Source organism: Branchiostoma belcheri, unplaced genomic scaffold (assembly GCF_001625305.1).
Source record: "Branchiostoma belcheri isolate BF01 breed outbred unplaced genomic scaffold, Haploidv18h27 scaffold49, whole genome shotgun sequence".
Taxonomy (NCBI): Eukaryota; Metazoa; Chordata; class Leptocardii; order Amphioxiformes; family Branchiostomatidae; genus Branchiostoma; species Branchiostoma belcheri.
This window is the reverse complement of record NW_017804120.1, coordinates 397,899-417,573: the sequence shown is the minus strand read 5'-3', so window position 1 is coordinate 417,573 and position 19,675 is coordinate 397,899. Positions and strand designations below refer to the sequence as shown.

General features: G+C 41.6%; 2 protein-coding genes across 2 annotated transcripts; one reads left to right on the top strand and one right to left on the bottom strand.

Moving 5' to 3' along the window:
• The first annotated feature begins 2,555 nt into the window (after positions 1-2,555).
• Positions 2,556-7,455, top strand: LOC109479530 (placenta-specific gene 8 protein-like). Its single transcript, XM_019781511.1, has 5 exons — positions 2,556-2,638; positions 3,425-3,596; positions 4,172-4,277; positions 5,134-5,273; positions 6,143-7,455. Exons 2-5 carry the CDS (start codon positions 3,435-3,437, stop codon positions 6,260-6,262), a joined length of 528 nt encoding a protein of 175 aa, XP_019637070.1. The 5' UTR covers positions 2,556-2,638; positions 3,425-3,434; the 3' UTR covers positions 6,263-7,455.
• A 6,831-nt stretch (positions 7,456-14,286) lies between these two features.
• Positions 14,287-15,922, bottom strand: LOC109479439 (alpha-2Da adrenergic receptor-like). Its single transcript, XM_019781404.1, has one exon. It carries the CDS (start codon positions 15,806-15,808, stop codon positions 14,330-14,332), a length of 1,479 nt encoding a protein of 492 aa, XP_019636963.1. The 5' UTR covers positions 15,809-15,922; the 3' UTR covers positions 14,287-14,329.
• Positions 15,923-19,675: the final 3,753 nt, after the last annotated feature.

The window sequence follows — 19,675 nt, the reverse complement described above, 5'->3', positions numbered from 1 at the left end:
CTGTCAGCATGAAAATGCTCTGTGCAGGTGTTATTAACAATCACATAAACTATGAAGCCATACATTGAATAAGCTATACATATAATATGATTATCATAACCTTTATTTTTAAAATCATGCCAGTGAGCTAATTGCATGTACAGAGTGAAAGAAAGTAAAGTAAAGTAAAGCAGTAGAATTTCTGTACTAGCTATGATAGTACTTCATATGATTCGTCCTCACCGTCATCATTCAATGTGGTCTATCTCTTGCTACTAGTGACTGGTAATACCTCTGTAGATTCCTAACACTGGCAGAGTACCGTACTCATTCTCTCTTGTCAGCTCAATACTTTTGTGACAACATCAAAGTGATTTTAGTTTGTATGTTGGAAAAATACAAAAGACTAACATTCTAAGTTATTGACATTCTTGAGTAAGAACAATCAGTTTTTGAATGTTAAAAGCAAAACAAGGAAAATAAAAAAAATGTTGAAATTGTTAAAATGCAGAATTGTTAAAATTGTTAAAACTGATAAAATTGTTAAAAATGATAAAATTGTTAAAAATGTTAAATTGCTAAAAATATTAATGTCCGATGCACTGGGGTTCGAACTTGCAATGTCTGGGATTGCCGCCTTGCGCGTTTCCAACCGAGCTAACATGTTCGTGGAGGGCTAATTAATCTCTCGTGAAATACACACCGGGACGCTTATGTGAGGCGGGCGGGCCAGAGCTCTTGCGGCCCCGACCACGAATCAGACTGGATACCAGGCTATAACAGAACCTAGATAATACTAGTTGGTAAAGATTGCGGAAAATTGTTGATACCGTGGCGCGCGCGCCGACGATACACATTACGTACCGCGTAACTTTTTTGTTTACACGCCGGGCGCAGGTCATTGACCTCCAACTTGCGTTGTTCCAACAGAGAGGAGCAAAATGTCTGGCTCCCGCAGAACGTACCGCACTCTCCCGCTGGACGTACCGCACTCTCCCGCAGAACGTATCGCACTCTCCCGGAGGACGTCCCGCACTCTCCCGAGGGAAGTCCCGCACAGCGTCCGGCACTCTCCCGCAGAACGTCCCTCGAAAATCGATGCGTATTTCGTGGCCTGTGCTGTACCTACCAAAACACTTGAGTTCATACTGTCAAAATGGAATGGCTTTGAACAGGTGTTAATTGAGTTAATCGAATCAAATCCAACAGCCAATCAGCAAGAAGAATAGATTGGTCTGGTTCATGCTTGCATGACCATATATGGGCATACCGCCGAATTCCTTTCTTATTACGTCACGCGCGTACGTCCCCACAGTACTTTCCTATGGGGACCGCTAAAAAAGCAAATAAAACGATTGTAAAAGCTTGTATCACAAAAATTTAAAAAACGCCTAGGGGTATTTGCCCACTGTACCTCCATACCAAATTTCAGGACCTAAGGCCCTAAAATGAAGAAGCTGAATCCATTTAAAGATATGGCAGGAGGAGGAGGAGGAGGAGAAGGAGAAGAAACATCAGAAAAAGCAATATGGGTTCACCACCACTTCGTGGTGTGGTGAACCCATAATGAATGAACATATAGAACTTACAAAATTCGGCTTGTCTAATTTCATAAGATATATAAATTTGTCTAAACTATTCAAATATTTAAAACTAGGAAACTTATTTCGAATACAGTTAAAAAGAATATTTCGCTCGCTATTGTATAAAGAGCAATCTACAACAAAATGACACTCGTCTTCTATCTTATCTAAATCACAATATCGGCAAATTCTTTGCTGCAAGGGAATGTGGTTGTGTCTGCCTTTTTCTATGTGGAGTTTGTGAGAGCTAATCCGGAGTTTCGTGATGGTCTTGTGTGCTCCTGAAAAAGATGAATAAAACATGAGAGTACGAACTGAAGTTTGTCCACATTAACAGTCTTTAAATAGCCTCTACCAGGCTTCAGAGGCGGCTAGAAAGCAGTAGACATTATCCCAGTAGACAGATAACATGCCCGGGGAGTTAGTCTTCTAAAGAAGTACAGTTTCAAAGCGAAAAACTCTAGCTACCTAAATCCCCTGGCATGTTTCGCCCTAATTTCTAACCTTTAAGTTGTCTGAAGCCTAAAAGAGGCTACAACCATGCTACAGAAGACATAAGGCCACACCAATTTAATTTCTTGGTTAACGGATTTGCCCGCTTCATTTTTTTCTGATTTGCAAAAAAAAATTAGAATCAACTGCAAAATGCTCACATTTTGCCCTGAACAGCTAAAAACAGTCCTTTTCTTCCTAGTTGTTACAGTTATTCCATCTTTCAATGCAATGGTATATTAAAGTTCAAAATTCATTGTTTAAATTTTGAACCAGTCTCGTGTGTTGACTTTATGGCTTCCATCGTACCTTTTAGGGCCATAATAGGATGCCTAGGCCTGTTTTTATTTTTATTTTTTTCGCCCGCCCGCTCCATTATTTTTCTATAAAAATACGTTAACCAAGAAATTAAATTGGTGTGGCCTTAGGTGGAGTATAGCGTAACACCACGTAGGCAGTATTTAGATAGTTTTGTTTTCCCAACAAGTCAACTGACGATGACGCAAGGTCCAAAGTACAAAGTCAAGCAATTAATTATAGGTCCGTCAGCGACAACGTCAAAATATCCCTCTGCGATTTCCCAGGTAAGAGACTCCGTATTTCTGTATTATTCTACACCCACTGTGTCCGTCTTTGGGTAATGTTGTGATCAAGTTGTTTGTCGTTTCTTGTAAATATATTTCCTCGGATAAGGTAGACAACTAGTCAACTAGTCTCCAGCAGACTTCTTTTGCGGGGAGAATGAATCGTAGAAATCGGCCTAAAAAGGGTATTAATTGGCCAGAGAAGATAGCCGGTCAGAGAAGCTCCATTTCCCCACCGAGGAGCTTTTCTGGCCGGCTACCTTCTCTGGCCAATTAATACCCTTTTTAGGCCGATTTCTACGATTTATTCTCCCCGCAAAAGAAGTCTGCTGGAGACTAGACAACTAGCATTCTCAACCGGATATACCACAAAAGGTTAATGATTGTAAAGATAGGGTTGCAGATTGTTAATACATTTTTCTGTAGTGTCACGTATACTCTGATCGACTCAAAGGAGCATAAATTCATATAACGTTATCATTTGAGGCATAAGCATTCATTAAACGATACAGGTCAGCAAATATAGGACGTATGGTTTGACAAAGAATTCAGTAGACCAGAGAAGATCTCTAACGGTTGTACTCTAAGCGTGGCTGTTTCATCTAACATTCTACTAATTCATACAGAGTTTGCTGAATATCACATTTTTAACATCAACCTAACTGTGCAATTTAGCCTTTGGCCAATTTCTACTCTTTTCAGTCGCCTATGAAGACTGGTGAGGCTACAACCATACTACTGAATAGTTAAAGGAAGTCTAATACATACAAAATTCAATATTTTCAGGGATTTCAAAATGGCGTCTGGGGCCGCTGATCAAAAGGACGTGCCGATCCAAATGGCTCCGCCCACCTATGACGCATCGATGCAGCAGGGCGTGGCCATGCCCATGGCACCTGGCCCTGTGACGTCACCCATGCCCATGGCACATGCACCTGTGGCTACGCAACAACAAGTGGTAAAATATCCATGAATACTTGTCACTTTGAATCTAAAAAGAAAAAAAAAACGAAAAAAGAAAGAAGTTTAACATGGTAGACACTCAAAGTCAGACGGTTTTAGGAACAGTCACTGCTATGTATTTTTTAGTATGACATTTTTTTTTATTCCAACATTTCATGACTGGACATGAAGACGACACACTCTTTTCAACATATTCTATGCCGCCACCAACACAGGGGACAAATACATGACAGGAAAATACTCTTTTTCACTCGAGTTAACTGAGGAAAGTCGTGTTAAGTGTCTTTCCCAAGGACACAAGATCGGTGGCATGTCAGGACTCGAACCCGGGATCTCTTGGTTCCGAGTCGCGTACCCTGCCCACTGGGCCGGCATTTTGGTTGCGAGATCCTAGAAAGTCAGACCTATAATGTAATTTCGCTTCAGTATGATGCTACAATCACGACTGTTATACCAACAACAGTTCAAATCTACCTGGCAACTTTCAGGTTTAACCACCAAACATGGTGGGCAATGCTTACGTCATAGTCACGTGAGTGCTAACGTTCCATATTTGGTCATGTTGTTCAGGTTGTCACTCAGCAGCCTAGCGCCGTGACTACAACGACCGCTGTGGGACCATTCAAGCGAGACTGGAACAGTAACATGTGTGGATGCTGCATGGACCCAGTTAGCTGTAAGTAGTCATCAACACTCATCACATCCTTTTACATTCATATCTGTATGTTCCTCTTCTTGAATGAATGGATGAATGAATGAATGAATGAATGAATGAATGAATGAATGAATGAATGAATGAATGAATGAATGAATGGATGAATGGATGAATGAATGGATGAATGGATGAATGGATGGATGGATGGATGGATGAATGAATGGATGGATGGATGGATGAATGAATGAATGAATGAATGAATGAATGGTTTATTATGTGAAACATCGCAGCTATCAGGATGAAGTAAGTTTCACTTACATATATGAAAGTACGTTTCATTTACATAGTGCACAACTCAATATGACGAATAGCATAAGATATTCCCAAGTATTAAAATATTGATTAGAATAAAATACATTGTATTACAACAACTTAACATCTGAGTGTGGTTGATTTACCACGTATTATTTGTTTGTGTTAAGCAGTATCAACAGAGATGGTACAGGGCTGTTCTTTATAGCAAGGGTGTTTAAACGTTTTAGGATTGAAAATAAGAACGGTTAAGCTGTCCTTAGTACAAACTATTCCTTCATTTGAAAATATCAAACGCAATTTCTGCTTCGTGCATTTAAAATCACGATATTATTTTAATCACGGATCGCTCTCTAAACTGCGCAGTGTCTCAAATGTTGAGACAAAAGTTTGAAATCATTTTATGTTATTTATAATTACATGTGTACAATACCGTTTGTATAAAGTGATGCAAAACCTTTGTCAAACTAAACAATTTACATTGAAACAAATATGGCCTCTTAATACGCTAATACCAACCGTTTGCGTTACATAGTACAATTATGCCTGTTCTTTAAATGTGCAGGTTGTTGTGCGTTTTGTTGCGGTCCGTTCTACCTTTGCCACACCCTGACACGTATGAACGAGAATTGCTGTGTCGGCTGGCTGCCCTGCTTTGCTCTACCTGCCATGAGGTCCAACTTCCGGGGTGAACATGGCATATATGTGAGTTTGGTGTCTTTATCATGTGAAACTATTTTATCAAAACACCTGGTCGCGCTGAAATAGACATTCATCCCCCATGAACACCCTCTGCCAAGCCACCCATCATGCCTCTTTCACGTGATCCAACTGACCTGTCACGAGGATGTCAGGTGAACAGTCACGTGACCTCCTCCAGAGATCACGTGATTACTCCCCAGAACTAAAAAAAAGATGGCGCATGCCGCAAGTTTCTCAAATCGGAGCTTTTATTAGTTGAGTTGTAATTTAAATTGTACTTCATTGTCAATAAATATTTAGATCATGAGCTCATTTTTACTGACAGTCATAGCTACATATAGACGTATAATGAGAGACTGCATATAACAGTTATAGATAACTGAAGACCCAACTCGTTCAGAGTTTTCATTGCAAAACCTTGTAGGCTACACCTTTGATCTACGAAACTTGTCTGAAGAAGCCTGTGTTTATTACTTAGGGATTGAGCCCTCGTGTGTTCGAATACCAAAATACATATTTTGATACTCTCCAAGCAGAGGTTTGGGTTTGGGGTCATTTTTAGCGTGTTTTTAGGTTTTTTTTTTATCGGGTTTTTTCTTCGGCACTGAATTTTTTCTAACCAAGCCCAATTCAGTGCAAAAGAGAAACCCCGATAAAAAGCCTAAAAACACGCTAAAAATACCCCCAAAACCCAAACATCTGCTTGGAGAGTACTATTTTGACTCAATCCTACATTGTTGACACAAAACGGTTTACACCTGACTAATGTTTAGACTGCATACTGCCTATGTTCATAATATGTTCGGTGTAATTGTAGGTGTGGTTGTGGTCTTTTGACGTTAAAACGTCGCGGTTTGCATTTTTCCCTGCAGGGCGATCTGTGCAATGATGTCTGCACCTCTGCGTTTTGCTCCTGCTGTGTTCTCGCGCAGCTGTCTCGCGAGATCGACTACGTCAACCAGCAGCCTTCTACCATCATATTTCGGCAGTAGAAAAGGAGATGTACTAAGATACCTTTAGACTTAGCAAGGGACAAAAGATTGGATTGAACTGTACATATAGAATACAACACGGGGTATTCCGTATCGCCCGACCGCGGGAGGGCCGGGACAGAGGGTGATGCGGAATACACCGTGTTGTATTTTATTTATGTCATACCCACCCAAGAAAACGCGCCTTTCAATGCATAATGAGCCAAAAGTTGGTGCCACTAAACCCTAAAATGCAACAACATCAATTCCAACATCCGGATTTTGCATTCGAGTTTTCGAAAGCGGCGCACGCAGTAGGGCAAAACGCGTTCGAATCGTTCTATGGAAGCCAGGGCCGTACCGTTAAGTACGGCCCGGTCCGGAACCCGTTATCGAACGTTATCGCGGCCCGGGTATGATATAAAGAGAAATAGTATTACACTGATTTTGTCTAGCAGTTGTAATTTAGAGCAAGGACATTATACAGACAATGTCCTTGTTTAGAGTTGATCTACTGCTAATTTACAGCAAAGAACAGTTAAATATAGATATGGATTGATAGAGAGGGACACAGGTGTTGTCAAATTTAACTGTAGAGCTTCAAAAATCAGTAGTTTGGTGAGTACAGTAGGTCAGAAGGAAAGATGCCACCGCCTCTGAGGCGTTACCAAAAACGCGGAAAACACGAAATCTTCACTGATTAAACGAGGAACCGCTGTATTGTTTACATGCAAATTATTTGTAGACATATGCAAATTATCAGTATGCAAATCACCCGATTGTCACCAGCTTTTTGCCTACCACTTGCTGGCCGTGTTGTCCTGGCGGTCGCTCTTATGGTGAGTTACATGTACATGTGTTTCCTATATATGGTACAAAAAGTGAGTTATAATCCAATTTTTTGTGATGCTATATTTGCAGCCAGCGCGTAGATAGATATCAAATTACGGCTGAATAACGAGATAGGTTTTTCATCAAACGAACTCATTTCAACTCAAGAACCCCCCACTCCACAGTTTTCTTTTCTGAATATGAATTGGACTATCAATAAAAAAACGGTCCTTATTAGGTGTATTACACACGAGAATTGCAGGCACGTGGCGTCATTTTACTAAGGTGAAAGTCGAACGTAAAGCCTCGGTCACAACCCGCCGTGCGTGCTTTTTGTCCGTACGTTTTTTGGGAGGCTACGTCTGCTACGTTTTTTTCTGAAAACGTGGGGAAGGAGTGGCGTCTACGCACGTCACTCTCACGGTTTCGCAAGGTGTAAGAGTGGGGTCTGCACGCCAAGTCTGGCCGTGAGCGGTTGCGTGCATCGTACGTTGCGCAAGTGGTAAGTGAGTTGTACGTGCTTACAACGTACGATCTCTGTGCGATTGCAACTTTACCGTAAGGAGGCCGTACTCACACGTGCTTCTTCCGCACGGCACGTACGGGGCACGCGCGTCGCTCGTACTCGCACGCACGGGTGGTGAATCCGCAGACCGCACGCAGAAAAAGTTTTACATGCACTTAAAGTTCTATGGCGTGTCTGCGTGCTCCCAAATCCGTAGGTACGGAGGCGGTACTCACCACGCACGGATGCCCTACGTTTGCCCACGTTTTTGCACGTAGACAGCACGCAGAAGCACGTACGGCGGGTTGTGACCGTAGCTTTAGTCGATTCGTAAAGCCCCTGCCACACATTTTGGACCTTCCCACGACCATTCCCCAACCAAGGTCGTCGCTGAGTTGGGAGTAGACAAGGATCCATCTTATTCAACATTCTCCGTCCATTATTGCAGCCAAACGTTTGCTCATGGCAAAATTATGGTTTAAAATCTTGTTGCACCATTGCATGCACCATATTGGTACATGATTGTATAGTATTGATCGTATGATGTAAATTCTACAATGAACATTGAACAAATCGCACAGAAGATTTGTACCAGATGTTTAAGTTTCACGTCAAGGCCAATGGACCTTTCAAGGCTAAAACCATTTAACCAAGGTAACGCATCATATTGGAGTATAGTAGCGATCATATGATGCTACAATAAACATTAAACTATCGCACAGAAGATTTGTACCAGTTGTTTACGTTAAGGCCAATGGACCTTTCAATGCTATAACAAAATATACTTAGAGAACATACGTTTCTAGGAGAGAAACATGATAATGTCATAATATCCGCAATCACTACCAATTCAGTACTCTCCAAGCAGAGGTTTGGGGGTATTTTTAACGTGTTTGTCGGCTTTTTATCGGGGTTTCTCTTTTGCACTATTTTTTTCCCCACCAAACCAAACCTCTGCCGGCAGTCGAAAGCTTCAATGGGCTATAAACCTAATCACTTCCACACATTACAGTCGTTCTGCAAGGAGGTGTGAACCAGACGCATGAATAGGCACAGTCAGCAGGAGGTGTGTGGCCGAATGAATGCCTTTCTGACTGGCTGGATGTGTGATAATCCACCACAGTAAAATGGATATCCCTAATGATAATTTGATGGTTCCCGGGGAGGAGCACTGTCACGTTTCTTGAATAGGTTTGCCCCACCCCGGGGTAAGTGCCGGCAGAATGTGGTGGGGAAAAAAGTCAGTGCAAAAGAGAAACCCCGATAAAAAAGCTTAAAAACACGCTAAAAATACCCCCAAAACCCAAACCTCTGCTTGGAGAGTACCAATTCAGTACCAAATGAAGCATACGAAATCCACGCTCTATTGCTAATGACAGGGCCGGGACAGCCGTAATTTAATTTGTGAGGAGCTAAAGCATGAAATATTGAATTCAATTCAATATTGATATCATTAATGACAAACATTGAACAACAAACCATTTATAGTATGCCACCTTCCATAGCCAATATGACTGCTCGCGTCATAATTTGTGGATCAAAGGATGTTTTTGAATAAGAAAAATTAGGAGTATTGTTGCCTGGGGGCTGCCTTTTGATGTAAGTCGTGGGAATTAAAGGCGACATTTTGATGTTTAATACAACGGCAGGTGGTTATAGAAAACATCAATTACTACTAGAAAGGCCGACATTTGCTTGGGAGCAAATACAGCATATTTCAGTCCATGATAGTAGATGAAGTAATGATCTTAGGCACATAAAATTGAATGTGTGGGTCATTACGCACGACTTACGTGCAATGTGACCCCAGGTAACCCTCAATGGAACACGTGTTCCATGGCCAACGGCAGATGGAGCGGGCCATTCTTTAGATAGAACGTGGAACGGGTACAGCACTCTTGGCCCTTTTTTGGCCTGAAACAGCCATTAAAGTCCCCTAAATGAGTCATTTGCAAGTGGTGTATGTTTTTTTGTCAAAAAAATGCCCCCCAAAAAACCTTCATAAAATTTTTCAAAGGCATGTATCAAAAAAATGAAGAAAAAAAACGCCTGGGGGTATTGGCCCACTCTACCTCCATGCCAAATTTCAAGTCATTTGGCTGAATGATGGCGGAGTTGAATCCCTTTGACTGTTTGGCAGGAGGAGGAGAAGAAGGACGAGGAGGAGAAACATGAGAGAACACAATATATTTCATCCATACCATGGTATGGACTGAAATATAATAAAGAGTCTTCAATAAAATATCAGATCAGGCAGGCAGGTGGTGGACGTGTAGAGTTATACCGCTCTGTCGGGGTTATACCGTCGCCTAAAGCTCGAGATCCTGATACAACATATAGCCGAATATGCGTGAATAGTTTCGTCAGGTCGGTAAGACACTGAGTAAAGAGACTCTTTTTACACAACCAAGTCTTTGCATTCAGCCGAAATTTTGGTGACCGTCTGTCAACTTCCCCAGGGCAATTCTGACTGGTTCACATTGCACTGAGGAAGGTGACAGACGGTCATCGAAACTTCGACTGAATAAAAGACTTGGTTGTGTAAAAAGGGTTTCTTTACTCAAACCCGAATATGGCCTCTCAAACACTGTCGAACTCACCCAACCATGGTTAGGAGGAGGTAGGGAGCAAGGTCGTCTTAGTCCCCTTCGCAGACTTGTGGGGAAACCGTCTCTCCCCGGCATAACTCGCGCCGCTCCCCGAAAAATATATATTAACGCCGCAGCCTCACAAGTCTGCGACGGAGGCTATGGTCGGCTGTGGTAGCCGAATGTTTCAAAATGTTTCAAACATTCAGGTGTGGACGGGAGGTTTATGTGGTTCTGGTGGTTGACTGGTGTTTTAGAGTAGTCTAGTCTTATGGGTTCGGAGCATCCAATTGCCAAAAGTCACAGGATAAGATCCTACGTTACTTTAAAGTAACATATCTATTACTTTAAGAATATATCATACAAAATGAGAAGAATCTATGTAATACTCCTTGACTACACATGGGAGACAATATGACCCATATTTCAATATAATAACCAGTGACACGTGCATATTACACAGCAAAGCATGTATATACATAATATAGTACCACCTACCAGGGCCAATATACTTGTTCACGTCATGATTTTAAGGATCAAAAGATTTTGGGCATAAGGAAAATATTAGATATTAGGGATAATTAGTGACGACCTTTTGATTATTAACATAACGACGGGTGGTTATCGAGTTAAGTAGGCCTAGAAGCGGGTTATATATACCGATCAGTAGGGGTTAAACCTGTTTCTGTACTCCTGTGAATCATGGACACTAAATTCTGAGCTCCAAAGAAGGATATATGCAGTAGAAATGAGGTGCCTTAGAAAAATTCTAGGGATAACATACCTGGACCGTGTTACAAAGGAAGAAATCATAAACAGTTTAATACAGCACTGTCGGTATGAAAGGCCCTGACAGTTGTGAAGAGAAGGAAACGTAAGTGGTACGGACATGTAATGAGATCAAATGGACTGTCAAAAACAATCCTTCAAGGAACAGTAAAAGGAGCAAGAAAAAGGGGAAGGCAGAAGAAAAAATGGGCCGACAACATCAAAGAATGGACAGAAAAAAACCCTGCTGAAACCCTAACCCTAGCTCACAGCCGAGAGGGATGGCGGCAGATGGTCACAACTCACAACACTCCACCATGCAGTGCCCCCACGACCCTGGCCTGGGTTAAGTGACCAAGGTTCAAGGTACAAGGGGTTAAACCACCCTATATGCCTTAAGGGCTGATATACCACTCTCCAAAGGCCAAGGAAAGGTTTGGGCTTCAGCTCATTTTTGGTTTTAGGCATTTTTATTAGACTTTTTTTTCTGTAGTGTTTGTTTAAGCAAATGGTAACTGCTTGCAGCCTGGTAAATGGATACTGTCTGTCCAATTTGATACTGTCTTACAGTCACCTAAATATCGGATTTGAAATTAGTGATATACTCTACTGATACGAGACAGGGATAACAGGCCGCGATTTTGGTAATTTGTAGTGAATCCGCAACTTATTGGTGGTTATAGAACGTTTACACCTGGAGTCTTATATCGTTATTTCTTTATTTGGCTTCATTTCTTTATTTGCATTTTCTTTGGGTAGGTTGGGTTATGGCTATAGTCTTCATTTATTCAAGCACACTGGGTCACTGGTCACTCATCACTACCCTTCTCGACATGTATGTGACCTTCCACACACACACACACACACACACACACACACACACACACACACACACACACAATAATAATAATAAATAGACATCTGCATTATATACTAACTTGAAGCCCCTTTGTTTTTCTTTCGAAAGCTTTCCTGTAATCTAAAAATATTTCATCGAGACATGTAGACCCAATCACTCCATACACAACTCACATATCCATGCGTTTTTACTTTAAGGGTCAGACTCTGTGACCAAAATGACCGCGCGGGCACACACACACACACACACACACACACACACACACACACACACAGACAAAAGCAAGCATGAAAATTGTTTTTATACAAATAACAGGACAAGGTTCATATTTATGTCACATAAACGATTTATTAACTTCATTATCCACTTGTCAATAAAACATCATTAGATCAGCTCACAATTCAAAGTACATCGATTGAATTATTGAATTACATAATTTAACAAATGATTTTCAAATTGACTATTGACTCCATAGACAATTCACAAATTATCATTTATAAGTACAAATCAACCACCTCAACAATTAAAATGACAATACACTTACTATCAATGCATATTAATGCCCAAAATGGGCCCAATTTGCATCTAAAACCACAAAATCACAGTTAATACTACCTTGAGACAGGTAAGTTCTAGAACACGCCCATATTGCATTCACCAAGTGCATACATTACAATCACAAATTAACCCAACATGGACTAAAATAACCGATACAAAATCCTTTACAACTTACATCAAGTATGTCTCTTTTATATTGGACTAAACAGCCAATAAAAATCCTTGAAAACTTACATCAAGTATGTCTCTTTTATATTGGACTAAACAGCCAATAAAAATCCTTGAAAACTTCCATCAAGTATGTCCCTTTTATATTGGACTAAAACAGCCAATAAAAATCCTTCAAAACTTCCATCTAGTATGTCTCTTTTATATTGGACTAAACCAACCAATACAAAATCATTTAAAAACTTATATTAAGTATGTCCCTTTTATATTGGACTAAACAGCCAATAAAAAATCCTTCAAATCTACATCAAGTATGTCCCTTTTATATTGGACTAAAACAGCCAATAAAAATCCTTCAAATCTACATCAAGTATATATATTGACATATATAGCGATACGCTAAAATTTCTTCACATTGCTTTCTTCCACATTCCGAAACACTGAGCTAAAATTTTGATTTTGACTGTCCTGCAGTCTTCCTCAGAAATCTGACCTGAATTCGTCCTTCCGCATTGGTCACCTAGGTGACACGTAACGTCAGCAATGGGTCACATGTACCCTGAGGTAGTTTATACCGCCCATCGTCTCATATTGAATTATGATTGATGTCCCTGATGTAGATTACCTCTAATCACATTTGATTTGGGCCAATCAGAAATCATTGCTCCTCGCGGGTTCTCTGACAGAATTTCCGGCAGACTTCAAAACAAGCTTCCCGGAAGTCTTGATTGAAGCCTGTGTAAATGATCTTTTGAGTGATAGTTGTTGAGCCCTGATGTAGATTACCTCTAATCAAGTTTGATTTTGGCCAATCAGAAATCATCATCCCTCGCGGGTTCTCTGACAGAATTTCCGGTAGACTTCCGAACAAACTTCCCGGAAGTCCTGATTGCAGGCCGTGTATGTAAACGATATTTTGATTGACGGTTGTTGATGCCTGGTGTAGATTACTAGTACCTCTAATTAAGTTTGATTTTGGCCAATCAGAAATCATCATCCCTCGCGGGTTCTCTGACAGAATTTCCGGTAGACTTCCGAACAAACTTCCCGGAAGTCCTGATTGAAGGCCGTGTATGTAAATGATATTTTGATTGACGGTTGTTGAGCCCTGATGTAGATTACCTCTAATTAAGTTTGATTTTTGGCCAATCACAAATCAACGCCCCTCGCGGGTTCTCTGACAGAATTTCCGGTAAACTTCCGAACAAGCTTCCAGGAAGTCTTGATTGCAGGACGTGTATGTAAATGATATTTTGATTGACGGTTGGTGAGCCCTGATGTAGATGACCTCTAATCAAGTTTGATTTTGGCCAATCTCAAAGCATCGACCAGTTGCTTGAGTAAGTGCTTTGTGGCGTATCGTATTACCTGGATGTCTAACCTTCATCGACGGACCTCCGAACAAGCTTCCCGGAAGTTTTGATTGAAGCCTGTGTAAATTATATTTTGAGTGACGGTTGTTGAGCCTTGATGTAGATTAATCAAGTTTGATTTTGGCCAATCAGAAATCATCGCCCCTCGCGGGTTCTCTGACAGAATTTCCGGTAAACTTCCGTACAAGCTTCCCGGAAGTCTTGATTGAAGGCTGAGTATGTAAATGATCTTTTGAGTGACGGTTGTTGAGCCCTAGCTCTAGCCCCTCTAATAAGAAATCATCGCCCCTCGCGGGTTCTCTACCAGAATTTCTGGTAAACTTCCAAACAAGCTTCCCGGAAGTCTTGTAAAGGCTCTTTGAATGATCTTTAGATTGATGGTTGGTGTGCCCTGATGTATACTACCTCTAATCAAGTTTGATTTTGGCCAATCACAAATCATCGCCCCTCGCGGTTTCTCTGACAGAATTTCCGGTAGACTTCCGTACAAGCTTCCCGGAAGTCCTGATTGAAGGCCGTGTAAATGATGGGGTTTAGAACGCTGTTGCAGTACCCTAGCCAGAAGCAGAATTTGAAGAGTATGGCCGGAACGAATGATTCGGTCACAACTGACAGAGGGTACACCACGAAGAAAGGCAGCCAGCAAGCGGCAAACGTACCCATCACCAAGCCAATAACCATATTCAAACGGGTCTCCTGTTTCAAGTTAGGAGCAGTGGGTCTTCCAATCATCGACATACAGCCAACTTTGACACATGAGTTTTGTTCTTCCTCTAGGCTATTGGTCATAGACGAGACCTTGTTTTCATCATTACCATTGAGGCCAGGGCTTTTGGGTGCATCTGAGCAGAATTTATTGCGAATACCTTCGCAGTCATGCAGATTCGTTTTACCGCTTGGTGATGTGTTTGCATTGCTGCTGCCTTTCACAACGTGGGACACAACTTTGAATGTGTTACTCTGGGCTTTCGGCTTTGATTCGATCTCTTCTGCCTCGTACAAAATGTCGAGGTTGAAGTCGGAAAGCTCACTCACAGAGAAAGCGTCTTGCACGGGGGAACATTTGACCAGAACACGCTGGTTCCGTTTCGGAATCGGCCTTGGTGTACCTGGTGCCATTGCGTTACATTTGCGCCTGTTCCTGGCGATGTCAGCGGCTTTGGCTCTGGATACGGCCGAGCGGCGGGCGCGTTTCACCGCGTATCTTCTCGTGACTTCCTCGGAGATCTTCCTGCGCTGCAGCCTGGCCGCGAAGCGCTTCTTGGTCTCCCGGAGGACCATGAAGTAGAGAACCGTCATGACCAATAGCGGCGCCCAGAACGAGAGGGCGACGGAGAAGAAGACGTACTCGGGGAGGGTTCTCAGTTCGCAGAACGGCTTGGCTTCGCGTGCCCAATCATGTTCCTCCTTCCATCCGAACAGAGGTGGCAGCCCCACGACTATCGCACTGACCCACACGGCGGCTAGCATACACTTTATCCGGTCGCGACTCTTGTACTGCACGTAGCTGGCGTCGGTGACCGACCAGTAGCGATCCAGCGCGATCGCGCAGAGATTGTAGATCGACGCCGTGCACGCGATCACGTCAAAGGCCAGCCAGACATCACACAGGGTCTCCCCGAACGCCCAGTAACCGAGCAGCTCATTGGACAGCGAGAAGGGCATGATGGTCGTTCCCACCATGACGTCACTAACGGCCAAAGACACGATGAAAGCGTTTCGCGGTTTTTTTATTCGTTTGCCGAGGACGTACAGGATGATGACGAGGGTGCTGCCAAGGACGATGAAGGTCATCACTATGGAAACGATGACGCCAATGGTGATCATCTGACCTGTGGTGTATTCCGCCGACACGTCTTCGGCGGCGGATATGACGTCATCGGCGCCAGAAACATTCAGCGAATCGTTAGGCCCCATTGTCAGTTAGCGTTCTGTGGCTCTTACGACTGCAAACGCAAACGTCGATGATTTTTGACCTTCAAAATGATTACATCTTTAAAAAATGTCGACTTTTACTGCAACATACCTGCAGCAGGAGAAAAAAAAAACAAAAAAAACTCCATTAATAACTTCCACAAAAAAATTCAAGACCGTAGGATATCTAGGAGAAATTAAAAGACACAAAAACCGTACGTTCTGCTGCAGTACCAAGGTCAGCCACCAGGAGGCCCACCTTTGTCTTCCTAAGATCTACCCACATACCAAATAGCATCACAATCTATAAAGGCCTTCTTAAGTCACGCCACTAGTACGATCACATGTAAGTCTAGTAAACCCTTGCTAAAAACAAAAACAGACATTTCAAATTTTATCATTTCATCTCCCGACTCCATATCTACGAACTTAGGAAAATATATATGCAGCTCTTTACGTAAGAGAGAATGTACTGTAGCAAACAAAAATGCACATTTCTGTAGTCATAGTTTCTAACAATAGACTATTATTATTTTATTGATTGCATTGTAATATATTGTACCCTGTAAAACGGTCCAATAATAAATTTAACATTGCAGACCTAGTGCCAACGGCTACTCCTCACCTATTTTCCACCACCTACAACACAACCAGGGTCACTCTTTCAAACTCGAGTCCACGGATATCTTAGACCGCGAAACACGCTGGTGGGAACGGGGTGTTAAAGAGGCAATATATGAAAGAATGTACAACCCCACTCTCAACAGGGAAGGGGGGCTACGGGTGGATCTCTCCGGCACTTGAATTTTGGCACTCCCAGCCCCGAGGACAGACAACACTTAACGAAGCTCCTGTTCTGTATAACAGGAGCTTTCTGACTAATTTGCATAATGCAAATTAGTATGAAAGCTCCTTGTCTTGACTTGTCTGACTTTTGTTCCTTTTTCGACTTCCAAAAATATGTCTTCACTTTATTTGCATATCAATCAATAGTTAGTGCTTATAAACGTGCATTTCTCCTCTGGTCTTTCAGTCACTGACGAAAGCTAGTGGATACTAGCTGGAACGTCTGACGTTTTCAAAATCATATCCAGTTGCTTGAGTAACTGCTTTTTTGGCGTAATAAATTTAATCATTACACGCCTAGAACCAAAATGTCACAAAACGTGACTCTTACCTCTCCACTTTCATCTTTTTGATACTCTCCTAGAATTATTGGCTGTAAATCATACTAAAGTCTCCCCTTTGGCGAAATGGCAAGCATCAAAGGCCCTAATTTTCCACTATACGTTCCTATAACAGCTACTGAAGCATCGTAATTATACGATCTAGAATTCAAACAGCAGTTCTTCAATAGCGTTTCTAAGGAGGACAATTAGCCAAGCTGCCTGGGTTTCTATGGTGGAAAAATGCAAGGCTAATTGTGAAAAATTTGTATAATATGCACCCCATAGTTGTGTTTTCGTTCTGTAGATAGCTTATAATACAGAGATATACCGCACACTGGGAACTGCGTATACGTGTTAGCCTATGTTGATTTGATTATCTGAATGACACCCGTGCGCGCATGAATTTTCGTAGCCTCTACCAGGCACCGCGGATCGCTGGAAAAATAGTAGAAATTGGCCGAAATAAAGGGATAGTATACCAGAGAAGATCCAGGGCCATAGAAGCTCCAATTTCCGTGGGTCGCAAATCGGAGCTTCTATGGCCCTGGATCTTCTCTGGTATACTATCCCTTTATTTCGGCCAATTTCTACTGTTTTCCAGCGATCCGCGGTGCCTGGTAGAGGCTAGAATATTCGTCCATTTCCAAACAAGAGTTTCAACCATACTGTAAATCGTACAAAACATCTGCAGCTGAAAAATGAGCGAATAGATCTCATAAGTAGCAAAAAAAATAGCGGAAAACGATGAGGAAAAGTAAAGGAAGAAAATGTGAAGAAATGAAAATAAAGAGTCTATGAATAGAAATTAGACATTTATTTACTCCTATGTTCATATGTATGTAATGTATATATGTTTATGTTCATGTTCTGTACCCATGCGACCTGTACTTAGTTCTGTAGAACACAAATATACAATGAAGGTCTTCATTCATTATGGGTTCACCACACCACGAAGTGGTGGTGAACCCATATTGCTTTTTCTGATGTCTCTTCTCCTCCTTCTCCTCCTTCTTCTTCTCCTGCCATTTTTTAAATGGATTCAGCTTCTTCATTTTAGGGCCTAAGGTCCTGAAATTTGGTATGGAGGTACAGTGGGCAAATACCCCTAGGCGTTTTTTAAATTTTTGTGATACAGGCTTTTAGAATGGTTTTATTTGAGTTTTTTGATTGTGTTATAGCAAATGTATTACTGTGTTAGTGTGCCGTGTTTACCACGTTTGGGCATGAGTCATCACAATGGAATGCAGGGCATCAACCAATAGGCATGCAGCTTTCCTCTATTCTTCTTGCTGATTGGCTGTTGGGATTTAAGTTGATTAACACCTGCACAGAGCATTTCCACCTGCACAGAGCATTTCTTGCTGATTGGCTGATGGGATTTAACTTGATTAACACCTGCACAGAGCATTTCCATACTGACAGTATGTCTGTATTCAAGTGTTTTGGTAGGTATTTCAAGCTTTCCTGCTCCAGCATTGGAATGCGGGGCATGTAACGTTTTTTTTTATTTTGAAAATCAACAGTTTGCATTATGCAATTAAAAATCCTAACCAATAAAGTAGGGAATAGCTATCCAGCTGTTGTTTTAGTTGTATGTTACTTCATATTATAGTTATATCAATGTAAATCATTGTTTTCCCTTGTGTTTCTCATTCTTTCCCTGCCATGTCGGAAAGGAAGTTCATTCATTCATTCATTCATTATTCGCCATACCATACTCGTGTGTTTATTCACTTGTTCAACCTTAGACCACGTAAATTTCATGATAGTGAAGGCAACGTATTTTCAAACCTTTATTCGCACGCTCAGTTTTAGGGTTCTCGGTTGGGTTAAGGCGGCCTAGGCTGATATTCATGTTCGAGTTTGGGCGTGTGTCTGCACGATTGCCACATACATGTTTCGAACCCGAATCATGTTCCACCATGTTCGATATGACGTCATTCGAATAGAACGCGTGTTCGAATTCGGGGTTACCGGCGGTCATTTGTATGTTTCTCTTGTAAACCCGCGTTGTTACGCATTTTATTCACGGAGTATGACTTAAACGGCTTTACGCGCAGCTGAAAACAGCATAATTGATCTTTAGAGTAATCCATGTTTACGTATTATCACTTTTTTATCAAAATTGTCCGAGGCTATTTTGCATACAAGTCGATATTTTTTAACTGTGGCGATTTTTTAACGAAAAATGACAGAAAAATAGCTGTTTCTGTCGTTTTTGGCCCCCCAAAAAAAACAATATAAGTGACATTTAAAACAAAATAGCCTCGGACAAAAATAATGAATAGGGGGTTGGCCTTCTACTTGTAAAATATCATGATGAAAGGTGTTGTTACCGCTTGCGCGTAAAGCCATGAAATAAACAGCCTTTTTTAACCAAAATGTTGATTTTTAACCCAAAAATCCAGAAGTAGTAAAAACAAAATAACCTTTATTCAATGTGTTTCAAGTACTACTAGAACTGTGTGAAGTTTAGTTGTGGTGCAACCAAGCTATCAAAAGTTACAGGCATATGTATGAAATGCTACTCATAGTAGCCATAGGCTGCCTTAACCCAACCGAGTTCCCAGAGGATGTCATCCAAATAATGAAGACAACATGGCCTGAGTGCAAGTCAATTGGAGTTGTGCATCTATTCATGGACTGCCTACGCGCGATTAACGTACACAGCTGGCGTCTAAGGTTTATTTGCTGTACTGAT